General features: G+C 33.6%; 1 protein-coding gene across 8 annotated transcripts in view; it reads right to left on the bottom strand.

Moving 5' to 3' along the window:
* The window catches only part of BRD10 (bromodomain containing 10), a 116,629-nt gene that overhangs the window by 26,098 nt on the left and 68,905 nt on the right, over positions 1–21,626 (bottom strand). For all 8 annotated transcript variants that reach the window (XM_077148234.1, XM_077148236.1, XM_077148235.1 and 5 more), the window contains 2 exons: positions 20,208–21,625; positions 6,068–6,147 (listed from right to left, as the gene is read on the bottom strand). In XM_077148234.1, coding sequence (XP_077004349.1) covers positions 6,068–6,147; positions 20,208–21,625 — 1,498 coding nt within the window. The remainder of the gene's footprint in view (positions 1–6,067; positions 6,148–20,207; position 21,626) is intronic.

Below are 21,626 nucleotides of genomic sequence, written 5' to 3'. Positions count from 1 at the left end.
TTATTATGAATTACAATACAAATCAGTGTGGTTACTGAAACAGTCTGGTACTATGGAGCTAATGAGTACGAAAATTAAAAGAGATTAACTTCCAAACAGGGGTGGCCTATTTAATTAAATGCACAATGATAAAACAATTGTTGCTTAAAATAAATATGACTCAAATTTTTGTTGTCCTTCTAACTGCTCTAGAACATTTGGAGGCTAGAAGGAATATATATTTTTTATGATCACAATCGACTTTTTATTTCTTTTTGTGTGTGTGTGAAAAAATAACATTTACACAGAAAAGCAGTAAATTAAAAAAAAAAATCTGAGATGATGGTGTGGTAGCCCATGACAAACTCTGGGACCTGTCCTGTAACTACTTGTTGAACAGTGCTCTGAAAACCACTGCTTTTTTTCTTTCCCTATTCTGTGTATGTTGTATTATACAAAAAAAGTTTTAAAAAATGACTCTTAAATATAAATTCAAGGGTTAATACATTTTCATCAATAATATTTACCTTGAAATTACACTAAAATAATGTAATAGCTATATAACAATGTAACACTTTTTTTTTAATGGCATATACCTAAGATATACCTAGCATATGTAATAATATAAGAGTGTCAAGCTATTAGAACATTCTTTTAGTGGAACATAATTCTAACTTATTACTGGTATCAAAAGAAAAATAATTTGATTTATGGCAACTCTGTTGGTCACATACATCCTCTTATTCTATTTTACAAAGTAAGACCATATATGTGGACTTTAAAATCCAACTCAATTTCAAATAGCACTTTCAAAGACACAATCAACCTAATAAAGTTCACCCTAATAAGGAGAACAGATGAACAAAGCAAAACACTTTATTAAAACTCCATTCTCACTACCTTGAATTTGAAAAATATTTCTGAGGCACAGGGCCTCCAAGGGTAAAAAAGGAAATATTCATGACAACTTGGATTATAGTAAGTCACATCAGCCAATACTTATGAGAGGTTTTCAGTCATACTGCAGACGTTATAAGAAGAGTTTTGCCACCCAGCAAGAACCTCTATAAGGTTGTTACCTTTTTTCTCAAGCTAACCTCTCACTTGCTGCAACCTATGGCATAGCCTCAAAAGCATGGATCTTATTGCTGAAAGGGACCAAAAAATGCAATTCAGTCCAAACCTCTGCCTCGGCTAGAAAGGTGATTCTCCAATTCACAGACAAGCCAATTAAAAATAGCAGAAGTAACCTCAGATGACACATTGCTGGAGGAAACCCTAGAACCTAGGACCTCTATTCCTAGGAGTACTCTTTCCACTACATTTCCACTATACTTAAAGGGGTCTTCCTAATCAAAATAAAACAATCAAAAAATTCAACAACTACTACTATTAACAGGTATTATAGTTTTCGGAGTAAATTTATAACTAAGCTTTCATTTTTATCAAATGATAAACATTAAAAGGTCTTCCCTTCAGCTTAAGAACTGTGTTATGTGGTGGGGGAAGGAAGGCCCTGTGGAGACCAAAAGAACTTTCTGACTACATTTTAGAAAAACTACATAGTAAGTCATTCCTTATTTTATCACTACTTCAAGATAGAAATCATGCTTTTTGGGTATAAACTCAATAGGTTTGAGAAACATTTATTTTATTTGTATGCTACCTTGTTCCAAAAAGGATTTAAGTCAGTCTAGAAACATATATACAATATAGCAAATTAAAGAAAAAATAAAAGCAAAGCAAAAAGAAAACAAAGTAGAACTGTAAAAACTAATAGGTCCAAACAAGATGGATCACATTCACTACCACTCTAGTAAAGAGATCCCTAACACATGATATAAATTCAAATTTTATATTGTTTTAACTAAAAAATCATTAAACATTTGTTAAAACTATGAGAACAGGAAAATTCCTTCTCATAATTATTATACCAGCAGTGCTGACTACTTCAAAACTTACAGTTAAGGACATTACTGTGACATGATTAACAAATTAATGAAACATTTTTTACTACCATATCATTAAAATAGATGTTTCTCTCAAAACACTGTATTTAAAAAACTGAAAGAATTTCAAGAAGTAAAAATCTATGGTGCTAAAAGTTAAAAAGCGAGGTTGAGAATACATATTATTTATCAAAATAGTGACATGATCAAAAGGTTCTTTGCACAGTGAAGTAGTTAAGAAACCTTATTTTAATTTTGTTCCACTTATTACATTGAAAGTAGCACTTTATTTCTTATTCCTCTGTTTTCCCATTGGTTAAAAAGAGAAATGTATTTTTTCCAAGGTATGTTAAAGATCAGTGAATTTATGCTTCTGTCTGAAAACAATTCTACTACATAGGTCTTAGTCAGCAGCTGGATTCTGGGTTTCATCTGCAAAGTGGCCTTTAGCATAATCTGGAAGAGGAGCAAGTATGTATTGAATGAAAAATTTGGAATGCCGAAGTAAAGCAGAATCATGATAGCTAAGACTTCTAAATTATTTTAAAAACTCACTTTACCGAGACCTGACACACGAAGTTTAAAAACATTGTAATTATGTACAAAAGGAGATTTAATGTAACAGTAATTTTCTTTTAAATATTAAACAAATTAGAATAAAAGACTTCATGGAAAAATTAATTTCATTAAGAAAATTGACATTCATTTTCACTCAATAGTCTACCTTTCTTATATTACAAAAGTGATAAAGAAAAATAAAAAGTAATTTAGTCACTAAAACAAAGCCATAAGTAATTCAGATATGATATAAAAGCTTAAATCACGCAAATGCTAAAAACTAAAAAATACTTACTAAATTTTTTGCAACTATTGCTGGCTAAAAAATCTGACAATCTGTCCTGAGCATATGCTAGCACTATAATCCACCATAATACTAAATGAGGGTTAAACATAAATTTTCACTTGATTAAATATAACAATGCAAATATTACTTGATTTTGGATTTTCAGTTTTCAAATTCTTGTAGGCTTAATAGTATGCCACTTTCAAAAGGCTAAATCCAAGATTTATTTCAAGGTTTTAAGTAGCAGGAAAAAGTGGTGACGGTTAATAACAGATGCTTTGTAGCCAATTTTTAAATGATTTTCCTATTCATAATCCAGTATTTGTTCAAATGAGGTTCTATGAAGACTTTCATCAGAAACATCTGGCAGGCTTATTTGAAAAAATTAATAACAAGAATAGTTAAAACAGTAAGCTTTATCAGCTAATCCTCACAACAACCTTATGAGGTAAGTACTATTACCATTGTACAGATGAGTAATGGGAAGCACGGAGAGGTTATGTAACTTATCCAAGGTTACAGAATTCTTGAGTGGTAGAGCTGACAATTGAATCCAAATAGCCTGTTTCCAGAATCCATGTAGTTTGCTACCATGCAGATTACCAGTACATACCCAGATCTACGGAACTGCAGTCTTTAGGGGAAAAAACCCTGGAATCTTCATTTTCAAGAAGTTTATACCGTTTAAAGTATGAGAACAACTAATATAACTCTTAGGAAAAAGTGATACAGATATGGTTAGTTTCTTTACAGTATTCAACAAAAAATGAATCCAACCCATCACATGAATGTCCACAGCATAAACTCTAAATAGAGGTGTAATTATTATTTTCTTAAATGTATTAGGTGTATAGTTAAGTGATTCTTCCTGAACCAGACAGACTAGTTATATTTCTAGGTCAAAAGAAGATTCATTGTTTTCTAATTCATTAGTACCTGAAAACAAATTAACCTGACAATTTAATCCCTCAACAAGTTCTTCTCTACCTAAACGTTTTACTGTCAATTTAAAAACCAGCACTTTGGCAAATGGGTCAGGTTTTGCAAAAGGATTGAGCCAGTTTCAGTATCTTCAACAATAAGATATTTTAGAATAGATAATATGAAGTAAATCTAGCTATATGTTTCTATAAAGTTGTTTTTATGTCTAATACTAGAAATGTGACATTTAAAGCAACTTGGATAAAATGAATAATTTGCAGAATGAGATGTCTTTATAATACTAAAGCTTCTGGGAAGGAAACATTCACTTTATTATATAATAGTCTTCTTACATATGAAGAACTTCCAAATAATTAAAAACAAACTCTACATAAAATTATTGTAGAGGCAAAAGTTTTGAATTTAACAACAAAGTTAATAAGTGACCAATATTATTAGATTCTATTCTATAACTATGCTTATTTGAAGCAAAATGTTCTACTTTCTTGTTAATTTTCTTTATGAGCAATACCATGGTATTCACACAGTAAACTATGTATAAGAACCACTGAGTTCCTGAGTCTGTCCCCCACCCCTGGCCAGACAGAGACAGAAAAATAGAAACACACACACATACCCTAGGACCTTAAGAAACAGGAAGGGGACTTCATTTACTTTAAAAAAGTTCCATCTGGTAAAGCATGTACTTATGACCTTATGTTTCTGAGAGGGGTATGCAAATGGTCAAAAAGTGACTAAAAGCATCACTTCAGACATTGTTTTTAGAATTTTTCTGCCCATGACCCAGAGTCAAAAATACAGTTTACATTGCAAGCTAGTACACACCCACGTAACACACACACAACTGAAACCAAAGTTTCACGAAACAATATTTACCATTACTCTATGTGAAACACTGAAAGCTTCTTTTCTACGCTAGTTTAAAAAAACATAAATGCTGGTCATGCAATACACTCAACTGATTTCTGATTTCTGCCCCATTAATGGATCACCACCTACAACTTTAAAAACACTGTCTATGCCACTGATTTCTTGTAAAAATCCATCCACAAAGTTAACAATGGATAAAATACCAACCGCAGGGCAGATCTGTCCTGAGATCTATATTCCCAGGACTAAACTTTGAGGGTTTCAGGATAAAAAAAATAAGTGGGAGAAACAGCAAAGGCTAGTCTGATGATATACTATTATGACATTAAATAATACTTATAAGCAATGGGAGAAAGGTCTCTAAGTAAACAATAAAGTCATCTTTTTTTGTTGAATACGTTGGAACCAAGGACACTTTATATAAAAGGATTTTGTATAAAGATATGTTTGCAATTAATTCAAAAAATATCATTTTAAAATATTCTAAAATACTAAGAAAAACATGTCTATTTCCCTTCTGTTGATTGAAAAATATCAAACTTTTTCTAATTAGTAACTTCCATAAAAAGACTTCCAAAAACAGGATTTTTACTGAAAATAGATGTTTACATATGTCTGGATATAAGTAACTATTAAACTCACATTATATATTATCAATATTTTCATGTTGCTACCCTTATATTTTCTTTTTTAATTGATTTGAGAAGAATAAAAGAAATTCATTTTAACATCACTTTTACCTTTTGGTAGTTAAGTATCAGCTTATAAAACTTTTAGAGAAGTATTTAATGTAAAATGGACTGGATACACTAATACAAAGAAATTTCTAAAGAAAGTGTCATTTGTTAAAGAAAATGCACATTCATAAAATAAAGGGGAAAAAAGCATAATTTAATAAGCGTGTGATTATCTGCTTATTCTCAGAGATCTCCTTACATAATCACATGGCAGTGCATATAATTATATTTTCCAGAAATGTTTAAGCCTATTTCAATGAACTTTTACTTAATATTGTCTGAAGTTCATATATATAGCTGAGAGTTAAAAGAGTTAAAAATGTTTTTCAAGTTAACAAGCCTATCATTTCTATAATACACAAGTAAATGAAAATGAATTATCTAAGCAATACTACCATGTACAAATTATGATTTTTTTCTTGGAAGACTTTCATTTACAAATGTGCTTATATATATTTTCACTAAATAACTTCTATAAAACTTAGTATAGGTTAACATTTTAAAAGCACAGATTTCTGCCTATCAAGAGATAAAAACAGGAAAAAATTGTGAAATACAAGCTGATTTAATCTTGGCTATGCATTATGCTTGCAGGGGGAGAAAGTCACAGTTGGAAACATTTCATTAAAAGTATGTTTGCTAGAATTTCTTGGAACTCAACCACTCTCTCAAGGAAAGACAGAAACATGGAAACAACAACAACAAAATTAAACGAAAACAACTTGAGACAAAGTTGAAACATTTACCTGAAATTCTGGTACAGTAGGTGACTTTATGACAGTTTTCCTCTTCTTTGTGATTGCTTTTTTAGATATGGATTTTTTTCCTTTCAAGATTAAAAGAGAAAAGCTTCATAATGCTGTTTATAACACTTCATTAGCAAAAATCAAATAACATAGGGCCTTGAAAGTTAAATTATAACTAACAGATGGCTGCTAGTGAGTCAAATAAAAATGATGAATCGAAACAAGCCCTAGTAAAAGCAAACATTAAACCACAACTACCTGAACAGACATATTAACAAATCATGTTCTTTATGTAAGAATCAAATTATTACAATCGCCAATGTGTTGCACAATATCAAAATTTACTGCAGTAAAATCTGGCAAAAAATGTCACATTACTACTGCTTGGTTAAAATTGACATTCACAACTTAAAATGAGACTATAAAGGGAAAAAACCTTACCTTTAACAATGACTCCTGCAGTCAGGAACTTGGTTAGAAGCAGAATGTGAAGGCTACGGTCTCTAGCCAATTTAATGTGACAATACCCTTAGTAGTTTAGGAAACAAAGTTTCTGTATCCCTTTAACTTTGCACTCACCTAATGGGCTGCTTTTGGCAGTATTCAAAATCCAAAGTTTTTAAAAGAAGGTAAACACTTCCCTTTAAAGTGCACGTAGTCATTCGTACAATTAGAAATCACTGGGAAAAATAAATCTCACATTCTTCAAGAAACCCAATTCATAGCATGGAATAAGGTATACCTACTCTTTGTATTTAATCTGTCAAAAAGATAAATACATGCACATCTATTTTTAGTAAGGAACATGTTAAAATTAAAAATTAATGTTTTATCCAATTATAATTAGGAAAATCAATTAACCAATAATTATTTAACAAGCACTAGATATAAGGCACTGTATAATTTATGGAGAAAAGGAATTATAAAATGGAGACCTACTTTTTTAAATGGAAAGTGAATAAGCATATAAAGTAATTTTGCTGTACATAGTTCCTACTATTCCCTTCTAAGCCTTTTCTTATATAGATATGATATTTTTGTATAAAATCAGTCAATTTGATTGGAGTATTTTATTCAACTCTTGGACACAATTCCACTTTATAGTATCATTATACTATCTTCTTTTTCCTTTTTAATCTTATGAGATAAAAACTATGATTTGGGGGGTGGTGCAATGGTGGCTCAGTGGCAGAATTCTCACCTGCCATGCTGGAGACCTGAGTTTGAGTCCCAGAGCCTGTCCATGCCAAAGCAAAACAAAACTATGATTTGGATAATTGTTAACTTTTGACAATAAAATGCACAAATACTGCGCTTAAGCTACTGCAAATTTTCAGTTGCTGAGGTTAAAATGAATTTTACTGCCTTGTTTTAATAAATATGATCCTGTCATTGACATTTGCCTTTAATTAACTCGAAATAACCCAACACACATTACTTTTCTCATTTGCTTCTATGCTTATACAATACCTAAAACAGAAAACTAAATTCCTACAAAAATAGGTAAGTAGGTGGTTACTTAAACAATACTCAGAGAAAAATGATTAAATTCTTCATACTTCTATAATACAACTAGTAACTGATTTCTAAACTGGTGCCATAGGTAACTCCCATGGGGACTCATGAATGTGATTACCAGTTTGCTGACTCTTTATCATTTCTTAAAGTTCCTGGGAGAAGATGTAATGGTCTTGTTGGCCTAAGTCTAGGAAGGTGCCCTTACTTGAAGAACCTGCTTTCTTATATTGCTCCTGAGTCTGCATCAAAAATCAGCAGAATATAAAAATAGTAATTTGAAGGAATTGAAACCTTTCTCAATCCCTCTCTCCTAGCACTATTCTAATTAGCTAAAAAAGAAAGAAAAAATAATCATTTTTGTATTCAGTCATAAGCACAACTTAGTTCATTCTTGATATTTCCATGAATTTCCTGTTTTTGTCCCATAGGCACTAAAATGAGGTACAAAATTCTCAACTCTAGCAGCCACTCTACTTGAACGGCTTAAAAAGCTGAGATGGAAACTGTATTTCATCTCACCATATCATTATAATACATACACATTATAAAAGTAACTGGAGGTAGTACAGCATAGTGGCTATAAACTTGAGTTTTGGAACTAGACTACCTGGATTTGAACACTAGCTACTAGCTGTGAGAACATGAACAAATTGCTTTAGATCTCTGTGCAGTTAATTCATCTGTAAAACAGAAATACTTTTACCTACTTTGTGAAAACGAAATGAGTTGAAGTATTTAATGAGCTTAGAATACTGCCAGATACATGGTAAATACTCAATAAATGTGAGGTCATTATCTGCATTTGCTAAAGTTCTGGTGACAGTCTAAACAGAAAATATTTATTTTTATTTTTCAAATTATTTTTATTAACTTATTTCTTCACATCTGTTCTTCTTGCTCATAAGATTCTTCATGCTACAACTCTCTTTTGTACACTACAATTAAAGTAACAAATTCCATACAATATTGTAATGATCTGTTTATATATTTGTCTTCCTTAATTAGACTGTGAATTATTGAGAACAGAAATCATTACTAAGTTTGTATTTACAAAACTTGGCATGCTGTAGGTTCTGGATTCTTAATATTAGAATCTTACTTTTAATCTGAAATTCTAACCAGTCTGAGGGTAGGAAAAGCAAGGCAAGTAATTGTTCTGCAATTCTATGGGTTGGGCCCATTTTATAAAGAGGGAAACACTGACAGTTACTTTAAATAATTTACCAGAGTTTCACAATATGACCAAATAGTGGTATAGCAAGAAAACTAAGTTACTGAAGATCACTATGTGTCAGACATATAGTAAGGTGATTTATAGAAATTATTTCATTTAATTCTCAAAATAACCTTCCAAGGTAGGTAACACCATGATTTTAATGTGGGCAAATTGAAAATCAGAAAGATTAATTAACTTTCTCAAGTATCACGCAGTAAGCAAGCACCATAGTCAGGGATTCTAATACCAAAGTTCAATCTCTTCTTTATTATGTAATTCTAGCTAGCTCTCAGAAATCATAGTTAACATGTATTGATTCCTACCATATGCCAGGCTCCATGTTAGGTACTAAGCATTTGCTACTGCAATGAAACTTTATAACAATAGAGCAAGGTAGGTATTATCTACATCTTGTGCAGATAAGGGAAAAAGCTAAAACAGATAAATAAATTGATGGGGGATCTGTAGCTAATGCACAATAAAAGCATAAATTTGAGCCTAGATTCATTTTATTTCAAAGATTTGTTCTTTTTATGGCAAAACAATGCATTATTTCAAACTTCTATAACTGTATAATCACTTCTGATTGATTTCTAAAAATCCCTTTTGATTAAGGTTACTAGATTTGCATATTCAACATATTTAATTCTTTTAGTCTATATTCTCAAAAAAGCAACTTGAGTACACATTTTCCTGTATTGTTCAGTAAATATAAGCTCTTATTATTTATTAAATATTACCTTAAAAATGGACCAAGGGGCCCCACCCAAATTCAAGATGGTGGAGTGATATGTTTCAGGATCTATCCCCCTACAGAAGCTCTGAACAACTATAGCAAGAACTGGCAGAAACATCTTTCTACAAACTGCAGAAAATAACTAAAGGATTGAGGTAACAGGGTGAACACTGACTCAAGAAAAAGGCCACATAAAGCAATAGGCTCTCCCAGCACCCTGGCTGGCCTCTTTCCTATCTTCTCACCAGTTCAGAGAGGAGCTGGCTTGTGGTCCCAGTGTGGGTTCCAGGGTTCTGGTTTGGAAGAGAACAGAGTAACCCTTGTGCATATATCGGGAGCAATGTGTGCTTGACCCAATCTGCTGGGTGGCCTGAGGCGCTCACTCACCCAGAACTTGTCCTGCATATAGAAGGCTGTTCACCAGTGGAGCGCAGCCGAGTCATACTGCCCGAGATAAGGGATTGCTGGCTATAGGACATATAGTACAGTACCTGGGACACTGAGGAAACTATTTTTTGGGGAACTGGGGGAGTCTGTATATGAGAAAAGGTGGGGACACCTATGGCCACATGTGCATGCCCAGGACAAGAGGCATGCATGAAGAGAATCAAGAAGGCCTAATTTAGGCTTTAGCCTGGAGCTATCCTCCAAGCTCATTATATGGTATGGTGATCTGAAGTTATGTGTACCCCTGCCCCCAAATACATTCTTAAATATAATCCATTACTGTGTGTGTGTAACCCACCATAAGTAGGATCTTTTAAGAGGCTACTTCAGTTAAAGTGTTATCTACTGCATTCAGTATGGGACTTAATCCTATTACAGGAGTCTTTGATAAATGGAATGAATATACAGAGAGAGAGCGCCATAGAATCAAGAAGCTAAAAGCAACAAAACTCAGAAGAGAAGAGAGAGAACAGCAGATGCCACCATGTGCTTTGTCATGTGGCAGAGGAGCCAAGGATCACAGTAGCTGGTCTTTAGGAAGAAAGTATCACTTTGATAATGGCTTGATTTGGACATTTTCTCAACCTCAAACTGTAAGCTAATAAATTTCCAATATTTAAGCCAACATATTTCATGACATCTGCCTTAAGCAGCCTAGGAAACTGAAACATAGGGATCAGAGGCAGAGCACAGGTCAATCTTCAAAGACTGGGAAAGGTGTTTTCTTTTTCACTTTTTTTTGTTGTTGTTGTTGGCTCCTGTCATTCCAGGAAAGTTCTGTTATAATACTAGGTGGATACAAGGTTAAGAAACAGACACCTCAGAGTCAAAATTCCAGTAATAACCCACTAAAATAGCAAAATGCACAGACTTCAACAAAAGATAAAACATACAAAGAAATAGGAAGTGATGGCTCAGGCAAAAGAGAAGATTAAAGCATTAGAATCCATCAATAAGGAGGATCAGATCTGGGACATTCCAGATAAAGACTTAAAAAAATGTTTTGAAATTTGCTCAGATAGTTAAAGAATAACATGGGGAAAAAACCATAGGAAGTTAGAAAAATGACATATGAGCAAAAAGAATATTTGTAGAAACAGAAATTATGAAAAGGAGCCAAACATAACTGAAGACCACAGTGACAGAAATTTAAAAACTCCCTAGAGAGGTTCAACAGCAGACTGGAGCTGGGAGAACAAAGAATCAGTGAACCTAAAGAGAAGACAACTGAAATCACCCACTCTGAGGAATAGAAAGAGGAAAGAATGAAGACGACGGACTGGAGCCGAGAAACCTGTGGAGAAAGAGAATTCTGAAAGCTGCAAGAGAGAACCAATATGTCACATACATGGGAGCCTCAATAAGATTAAGTACTGATTTCTCATGAGAAACCATGGAAGCAAGAAGGCGGGGGGAGGACATACTTAAAGTGCTGAAAGCAAAAAATTGCCAACCAAGAATTCTGTATCTGGCAAAACTGTCTTTCAAAAATGAGGGAGGGAGTAAACCATTCCCAGATGAAAAAAAAAGTTGAGGGTCTTCATCACTACTAAATCAGCCCAAGAAATGTTAAAAGGAATTCTGCAGGTTGAAAGGAAAGGATATTAGACAACTGACCGAAGCCACATGAAGAAATAAAAATCTCTGGGAAAGATAATGACATGAGTAAATATAAAAACCATTACTATTGTATTTTTTTATTTGGAAGTCATTTTTTACTTTCTATAGGATTTAAAGATAAATGCATAAAATGTAATGAAAAGTCAATGATTTGGAACTCAATGTATAAATATGTAATTTGTGACAAGAACTACATAAAGGTGGAGAATGGAGGGATACAGGAACATAGTTAATGTATGCTACTGAAGTTGTTAAGTTGGTATCACAGCAAAAGGCATTGTTATTGATTTAGGATGCTAAATTTAAGCCCAATAGTAACCACACACACACACAAAAATCGAATATGCAAACTCAGACAGACGGAAAGTAGAGCACAGGTTACTTGGGGTAGAGAGTGGGGGTAATGGGGAGGGAGGTTAATTGCAAAATAAGTATAGGGTTTCTGTTTGGGGTGAAGGGAAAGTAAAAGTAATGGAAAGTGGTCAGGGTACTGCAACATTGTGAATGTGATTAATCCCACTGAATGATATGCCTGGGAGGGGTTGGGATGAGATGAGTTATGTTATATATATTTCCACAATAATAAAAAAAAGAGTAATAAAGAATATAATGTTAATTAAATACAATACATGAACCTGGATGGGATCTAAGTATGGAGAAAAGGCTCAAAAGGATACTAATTGGGACATAAGCAAAAATGGAATGTATAATATAAGCTTTATATTAATGTTAATTCCTTGAACTTGATAACTGCATTTATGGTGATTACTTAAGTGAATATCCTTGTTCACAGGAAATGTACATGGGAATACTATGTATTCAAGGAGTAGGAGATGTGCAACCTACTCATTTTAAATGTTCAGAAAAGAGGTGGTGGGTGGGAGGGAGGGAGGGAGGAAGATAGAAGTAAGGAAGGGGGCAAGGAAGGAGGGAAGGGCAAAGTTGGCAAAATGTTAACATTAGTGAATCTGGGTATCTGGAGTTGAGGGTATGTTGGAATTTTCTGTATGAGGTTTGTATTATTTTTTGCAACTCTTCTGTAAGTTTGGAAGTATTTCAAGATAAAAAGTTTTTTTAAAAAAATGAAGTGTGGGATACACAAAACCATCAAAACAATTGCCTGGTAGTTTGTTTTTGCTCCAGGAAAAGGTGTGCATATATATATACATACATACTAGGCAAATTACATACTGCCCCCTAGTGGGCTTCCATTCCTCAGCCATGCTCTTGATTATACTGAACTTTTAAACCCCCATTCCCCTAAGTTACCAGGTGCTATAAAATAATTAGGCTTATAATTGTGTTGAAATCAGAAGTCAGTTTATAATATTCTCAGAATTTCAACACGATCCTTGAACTTAAAGACATGTAAGAGAGAACCAATATGTCACATACATGGGACATATGTATGTCCTTAAAAAGGCCTGGTTGCTAATGTTTACAGGTACAACCTAAGGAAGCTTTCTAAAACACTGCATGGAACAGCTTCTAAGGAAAAAGGAAGCCCAATTTGAGAGGAAAAAGTACATCTAAAAATTTATTTTATACCAACTGAGGCACAAATTCTAGTCATCATACTCCTGAAATACTTAACACTATCACATACATTTCCTGAAAACAAGATTATTCACTTTTGTAACTACCTCAAATATAACTATCAAGTTCAAGAAATTTAACACTGATATAAAACTTACAGTCTATATTCCTGTTTTTTTTTCATATGTCCCAATAAAAGTCATTTGGAAATACAACTCTTACTAGGGAAATGAAGGTGACTGACATCTCCATTCTGACTCCCCTTTCCTCAGTCTCTTGTTCCTCATCTTCACCCCTCTCCTTTACCTGATTTCCCTGTCTTCACTCTTCAACTTCTTGGTCTATTCAGAGATCTTGATTTCATTGTTTTCCCATGTTTTAAAATTATCCTAACATTCATTTCTCTCAGTGTTTTTGTTTCAGGAATCTTAACAACTGACATTAATGACTGCTAAAAGTAAAAACCCAAGGGCATTTGTATTAAAGAGTAAATCTGGAAGAGTGCCAAGGATATGAAGTCACAGAACTAGATTCTAAATTTGACACTTATTTACTAAATATGCACACCTTAAGCAAAACATTTATGTTCTATAGAGATTTCTGGAATGATCTATCTTTTAAAGAGTGCAGACCTTATGAAAACAACTCATTTCCCCTCTTTCTCCTTGTCTATAAGCAAGTTCCTCATCATGCCAGAAAATTCTTCAGAATTTTCCTATCACATAATTCATAGTAGCTCTTGAATATCCATTTGTTCTTTACCATTAACTCAGAGTACTGAATCAGTCGTCAAATTCTGCTACTTCTGAATCTCTCTTGAGACTGCTTATGATCAAGGAAAACATTTCATAGCAAATGAAGTGCAAGAATGGGCATGTACACATGGAATTTCCTGGTCTTACCATGTTCCCCATCATCCAGAGGCAGCTGAGTTGATAGAACTGTGGAATGGCCTTTTGAAGACCCAATTATGGTGCCAACTAGGTGGTAATAATTTGCAGGGCTGGGGCAATATTCTCCAGAAAGCTGTGTATGCTCTGAATCAGGATTCACTATCAGTCCTAGTAATCCACTAGGAAAATTTTTGCTTCCTGTCCCTGAAAACTTAAGCTCTGCTGGTCTACAGGTCTTAGTTCCAAAAGAAGGAGTACTCCTACCACAACAACGACTCCACTGAACTGGAAGTTAAGACTGCCACCTGGTCACTTTGGGCTTCTCATGCCACCGAATCAACAGGCACAAAACGGGATTACTGTTCTGTCTGGGGTGATTGATCCTGACTATCAAGGGGAAATAGGATTGCAACTACACAATGGAGGTAAAGAACAGTTTTCCTGGAATATAGGCAATCCCCTAGGGCATCTCTTAGTACTACCATGCCCTGTGCTTAAAGTAAATGAAAACCCCAATCCAGGCAGGACTACCAATGGCCCAGAAACTTCAAGAATGAAGGTTTGGGTCAACCCCATTTAGGAAGAACCATGGCCAGCTGAAGTACTTGCTAAGAGTAAAGGGAACACGGAATGGGCAGTAGAAGAACATAGTAAAAGATATTAACTACAACCACGCAACCAGTTAAAGAAACAAGGACTGTGATTCTACTAATATTTCTTCTTTGTTTTAAGTATGTTTGCATTCGTACATAAGCAAATACCGTGTTTTCCTCTTATCATATGACATAAATTACACTGTTCATGCTATAGTATTTAAGTCATAGGATATGGAGTCTAAGAGTGAAAGTTACCTAAGGACATCCTATTCCGGAATGATGTAGCACATTTCTGGTCATATGCAGGACAGTTGAGTACTATTAGGCAAAACATATGTCTGTTATTGTGTTCTATTTGGAAACCGTGTTTCAAGACGATGTGTATACTGCCAAGTTGATAAGGGACGGACTGTGATGGTTAGGTTCTCGTGTCAACTTGGTCAAGTGATTATACCCAGTGCCTAGTCAGGGAAGTACTGGCCTAACCATTGCTACAACAATATTTTGTGGCTGGCTGATAAACTGGAAGGCTAGAGTGTATTAAATCATAGTCAGCTGATTATACCTGTGGCTGATTATATATTATAATGATCAACTAAGGTGTGTCTCCCACCACTGTAATAATCCAATCAGATGAAGGCTTTTGAGGAAGAAGAAAGACTTTTCCACTGCTTCTTCAGCCAGTGAGTCTCTCCTGTGGAGTTCATTCAGACCCTTCTGTGGAGTCACCAGCTTCACAGTCTGCCCTGCAGATTTTGGACTCTTCCATTCCCATGGTTATGTAAGACATGTTTATAAATCTCATATTTACAGATCTCTCCTGTTGGTTCTGTTTCTCTATAGAACCCTAACATAAAACTTCTTATTTTAAAATATTTTCAAACTTACAGTAAAGTTACAAGAACAATACAAACTCCATTTAGAGAATTCCACCCTTATCCGTGTCTCTCCAGATACTCATATCCACCAATTAACATTTTGCCACCTTTGCCATTATCGATCTATCTATCTAATCCATCCGACCATCCATCCATCTTTATATCTATTTATCAATATATTTCCTGAACATTTGAGTGTAGGGCATATCTACTGCACCTTAAATACTTAATTCTGCCATGTACCTTTCCTAAGAACAGGGATACTCACTTATGTAGCCACTTTAGGTATGGTTAGCAAGTTTGAGGAATTTAACATTAATATAAAGCTTACAGTCCATATTTCATTTTTTTCATACATCCGAGTAATGTCCATTTGAGCCTTTTCTCTTCCCTTGATAGATTCTATCCAGGATCATACATTGTATTTAATATCATTATCTCTTTAGCTGCTTTTCTTTTCTTATTTGTGGGAACATATATATGTGTGTGTATTATACATATACACAAATAATATATACATGATATAAACTTTTCCATCTCAACCACTCCCAAGCAAACAATTCAGGGGGATTAACCACATTCATAATGCTGCAGTGTGCTTCAGTTTTTTTAATCTATAAAATGTTTATAATTGGGAATAATAATAGCATCCACTTTATGGAGTCTTAAGAGTAAATGTAGTACTATATATTAGTGAGCATTATAAGTGATTTTTGGGGGGAGGGTGAGCAGAAGTGGTAAAACAAAAAAAGAAATGGAGTGTCGTGGATCCCTTCTCTTTCTTATATTTTCACATATCGAGTTGGACTCTACAACTCTCCCATAAAGACAAACATCGTTAGTTTCTACAGTACTACCAATACATAACTATACAACTTTTTACAAACACGGGCCTGGCTATATTCAAATACTGTACATTATATCCTTTTTCAGTCATTTCCTATAAGGCAACTCACTGTTTTTTGCACATGTCTTATTTTAGGCTTCTTTCCATAAACTGGACTCCTAATTCAATTATTTAAATTAGCATGGCATGCCTAAAAAGATATCACTCAAAAATGGCACATTACCATCAGTCAAACAGCTTCTAGAACCTCAGTTTTTCCATGAAAGTCTTCTCCTAATTGTGCTAATTTTTTCAGTGACACCTGGCTTAGCTATATCTCTATACTTTTGCACATTATTATTCATTTTACAGTTACCAATCACCATAATTCTTCAATGTCCTTTGTCCTCTATGAAATCTTCCAAGATTTCTACAGTGCAGTTTTCCTCTACTTGACCTGTTACTGCGCTTTCTGTCTTTACCACATACATAACAATTATTAAATTCAGAAAGTTAGTTAGCATTGTTGAACCTTAGATTCTTCACCTATAAGAGAGTATCACCATTTATCCATTTTAGTCGGTTTAGAGGAAGCTATCACAAAATGATTTGCTTGCAAATAATGAATGGAGGTAGAGAGGGGTAAGAAACCCTCCAAACCAAACTGATTAAAAATGAACAACTACAGAATAACATAAGCTTTTTGTCACTTTTGTTGTTTTTCAGGCTTTATAAAAATTTTCCTCATTTAAAAAATTTCAAATTCATTTTAGCCAATTCTACCTGCTCTGCACAATGTGTTATACTATACAAATGAAAACAACCTAAATGTTTACTTAGGGGACTAGTTAAATGAATTAAAAATTACATACAATGAATTCTATATATTTACTCAAAATGATGTTGCAGAAATCGATTTATCACACATTCAAAGATGTTCATGGTATACTGTGATGTGGGGAAAAAAAGAGCTTGTAAAATGTTATGTATAGTATAATCCTATTCAAAAACGTACACTTTACTAAAGATATTAAAAATATATATATTAAGGGCTTAATTTTTAGTTGTATCTGGGTGAACCATGTTATGTATTTTCATTTACATTTATGTTCCCTTACTTATTCAATAGATTTCTATACAATGTGTCAGATACGGGTGCTAATGCTAGGGATGAAAAACTGGAAATGGTCCCCCTGTCTGTCCCTAAAAATGTTATATCATCATGATAACCTAGAAATCGATCCAAGCCCCACTGGGGATATTACTTCATCAACACCATATTACCCTTCTAAAATCTGATTTCTGAATTTCAATACATATCTGGTCCAAGGGTTCTGCATAATGCATTGTGGACTAGCAATAAAGTTCAAAGTAAATCTCTAAAAGGAGCATTTCCCAAACATATGACCATATAGCTCAGATTCAAAAAGAGAGAGAGAGAGAAAAAAAACACTGGATTGAGGCATGCCCCAAACTGACTATTAAAGACCTAAAATCTCATATTTAACCAAGGAGCCCAGAGCAAAGCCTGAGAAAGACATAAAGTGAACTGAAATTGATGCAAAACAAATGTTCTGTGGTTGCTGTTATAACATTTTATATAACATAGTTATAACTGTTGAATTTTAGTATCTGATACATAAAGGGTATTGGTCTATGCTTACCCAGTACTACACTCACAAGGGAGAGAAAAATCGTATCTGCCAGATCCAAATATTTCTGTCATCAAAGACTTGATTTTCTTAAAATTCCTCTAAGGATAAAATGGTAAAGTATTTGGGCAAGTTTATTACTTTCTTCTATTTTATGCATATCATAAACCTTCTCTCTCCAACCAAACTGGCTCAGAGAGGTTACACAAGTACTCACTGAACTTGCCTTCTCAGTATTTTCATTTATTTGTCTAGAACTTGATATGAAACTCCCCCAAATTTTCTCTCTGATCTCTATACACTCTTAATTTTTAATTAAAAAAAAAGTACCAATACTTTATTTGTTTACAATACAAATCCCTTTTAATCCATTCCTTAATAGTTAATGTTCTTATTAAACTAATGTGTAATCTGTATAGGAGTTGCATCAGTGTCTGTTTTACTTTATAAGCCACCATAATTCATAAATACCTTTGAACACATGTATAGTAATGTACAAATAAGCCCTTAATAAAAGGGTTTTTGTAACAATGGCATTAATAAAATACTGTATACTTTAAAATTGGAAAAATATTTCAAGTTTATAAATTCATTAATATTTTAGATTAATATTTCCAAGTGAATTTTCTAAATTCCCTTGTCAAGTTTATGTTACCTAATGGATTGTTTTTAAAATTTAAAAAGGCTTATTTATTTTCTCAGTTTAAATATATTTTATTTCATAGTTCATTAAAAAAATTCAAAGTAATTAGAGAAAACAGTATGTACAAGACTCAAAAAATACACAGAAAAGCAGCCTTCAATCACAGAAGAGACACTATGGGGAAAGTATATTTAATGCACCCTTCCATATTAAGTATAATTTTAACTATGCAGTCTAAATTCTGAGTTTTGTATTAAATTTGCATATTTAAGACATTTGTAGACATATTTTAAAATTGAGGAAGGCAATTTCAAGCTGTGTAGATTCTGAGTACAAGTTTCACTATTACAAATATAGGCCATTAACTAACAAAATAGTAACCCTCAAAGATCTTCTCTTTGTTCCCATGCTCATACGTTTGTAATTTGAGCGTGTGCTATAAAAGGTTTATTTCAGAAAGTTATTTAAAAAAATCGTAGCTTTACAATACCTGGGTCAATGTGGACCACTGAATGTATGCAATTTTCAGTCATACAAATTAAACCTGCTCCTCATACTAATTTTATGTATCCTTATACACATTTTAAAACACATTTGTGTGTAATTTAACAATTTCTTTAAATAACTAAGGTATAAAACCAACTGTATCAGCAAAAAAAATCCCTCATTTGCAAACTCATTATCAAATTATTGTCAAATCTTACTTATCTCTGTTGCCGATGGACAGAAATAGAAAACTGAGTCAAAAATAATGATGATAAACCATACAGACTCTGGTAAAAAATTTCCATTTTCCCTAATCAAGCAATTTTTACTGGGATTAATAAAATGGGTCATATGCTTTTATCTCACCTATCCTTCCAGAAGGATGAGACATAAAATGATTAAAAGGCAGAAAATAGGAAAAGCAAAAGTGCCTGAATAATAGAAAAACAAAACAACCAACTACTGAAGACTTTATAGGATTTGTTGTTGTTGTTTAAATAGGCTGGCAACTAATAGCTATTTAAATTCAGCAAAAAGGATGCTTGCAAATTCTTTTATAAAAATATGTTCCACACTTTATTAGTTGAAGTAATTTTCTTCATATATGTTTTTCTCAATATAAAAATACATATGCTTAAAAATATATGATAGAGGAAAAAACTATGGCCCAGAAAGATTAACTGACTTGCTTTGGCATAAGAAGTTATTTGCTATGGACTTTAACCTTGAGAATGATTATCTCCTGACTCTCATAACAGTATCACGCTACCCCCTGGCCTGGGAAAAAAACATGGATTTGGGAAGCATCACTTATGGAGAAATTGGTCTAAAGAAACGTAAATACATCATGTCCAAAGATTTTCAACTGAGAATTAAATTCAAATATACTGCAACTTTTTTTTTTTTGTTAGCATATGTATCTTCTGCTCTGGGCTTTAATCCTGGGGAATAAAATAAAACTTGACCCTTAAACACATACACACACACACACACGTAAACTTCATTTTTTCATTCAGAGACTTCACAGTATCTAACTGAAACAACAATTTGCATTATGCTTAAGTATAATTCTCACCCATTTGTGTAAGCTTACCAGATTTGTGCTTCTTGTGTTTTGCTTTCTTTTTGATGATCAATAACTTATTCTGGATCTCAGGTTTGTAAGTCTTGAATGAAAGAGAATGAAGACCTTCGCGCTTTCTCTGTAAGTTTTCATTGAAAGCATCTTTCAATTTCTTTTTTTTCTTTTTCTTCTTCTTTGCCCGCATTTTAGTTAGTTTGAGTTTCTTGTGGCTCTGCAGTGACTGTTCTAATAGAAAATCCCTTACAACTTTATGGCAGTTCACTTCTGAATGACTGCTATGACTTCCATTTACATGTATCTGGCAAGATTTTAGAGCATTTTCTTTTAATGGACTGGGTTCAGGCTTTACTCTGGATGCTTCGCCATATTTTTCCTGATTTTCTATAAACCTTATTTCACCTGGGCTGAGAGGCTCTCCAAAGCCAGTAACTTCCCCTGGACTCCCAGGTTCTTCTAAATTTTCTTTACAACAATCAATTTTTTTAATTTCGCAGGGTCTATGAATTCTAGTTTCATAGTTGGATTTTACTTCCATTTCAACAGAAATGTCATGATTATCCAAGTTTATCTTAGCAGGGCAGCAAGACGTATTGAAACTAATTCTCTGTTCTCTCCTGAAGGAAGATGGCATACATTCTCTATTAAACCTATGTTCTCCATTACTTGAACTACCACAGTCACATTTCAATTTCTCCAGTTTAATCCGAGGTACTCTTTGTATTTTAATGGGTGGAATTGGAAATTCAGGGGCCTGAAAAGGTCTCTGTTTATATATCCGTACATCTGCACCACAGAACTGTGGGAAATGTACATAAGCATTCTCGAAATAATCATAACCAAGGATAACTTCTCTGCATTCATGTATAGGCTGTCCAAGTACAGCATCTTGAACTTCTTTTTGTGTTTCATACACAAAGTCACAAAGACCTTTAAGTAACCACACTTTTTGGTAGAAAGGTAGTTCGTGAAAAGGTTTTTCTTCTAATGGATTAACTTCTCCAAGCACTTTAAAAAACTGAGGACACAACCCAAGTTTTTCAGCACAGTTGTCAGGATTTTCAGTCTGCCCTATAGCAGTGTACCACTGCTGTACCTTCTGTCTCAGTGCTGCTTCCCAGGTCCTATAAGGCAAAGTAGGTCTCCTATGTAATGTAGGTCTGCGATGGGGAGGACTTAATAATGAAGTCATTATTTTAGATAAAAAAGCATTACACTGAGGCATCAGAAGACAACGTTCCAATTCGTAAAAGACTATTTCTGGCAAATTTAGAATTTGCTGGGCTAAACAAAGGAAATGCCCAATAGCTGGAATTTCCCACATGGTCTCCATACAAGTTGGAGCTGCTTGAGCTAGAAGTTTTCTTTCCCATTCTTCTATTTCCTTTTGACTAGCTTCTTCAGCTTCTTTTCGTTCCTGTTCCCGAAGCC

Source organism: Tamandua tetradactyla, chromosome 2 (assembly GCF_023851605.1).
Source record: "Tamandua tetradactyla isolate mTamTet1 chromosome 2, mTamTet1.pri, whole genome shotgun sequence".
Lineage (NCBI taxonomy): Eukaryota > Metazoa > Chordata > Mammalia > Pilosa > Myrmecophagidae > Tamandua > Tamandua tetradactyla.
Note: the sequence above shows the minus strand (reverse complement) of the source record. Positions and strands in the feature narration are given on the sequence as shown.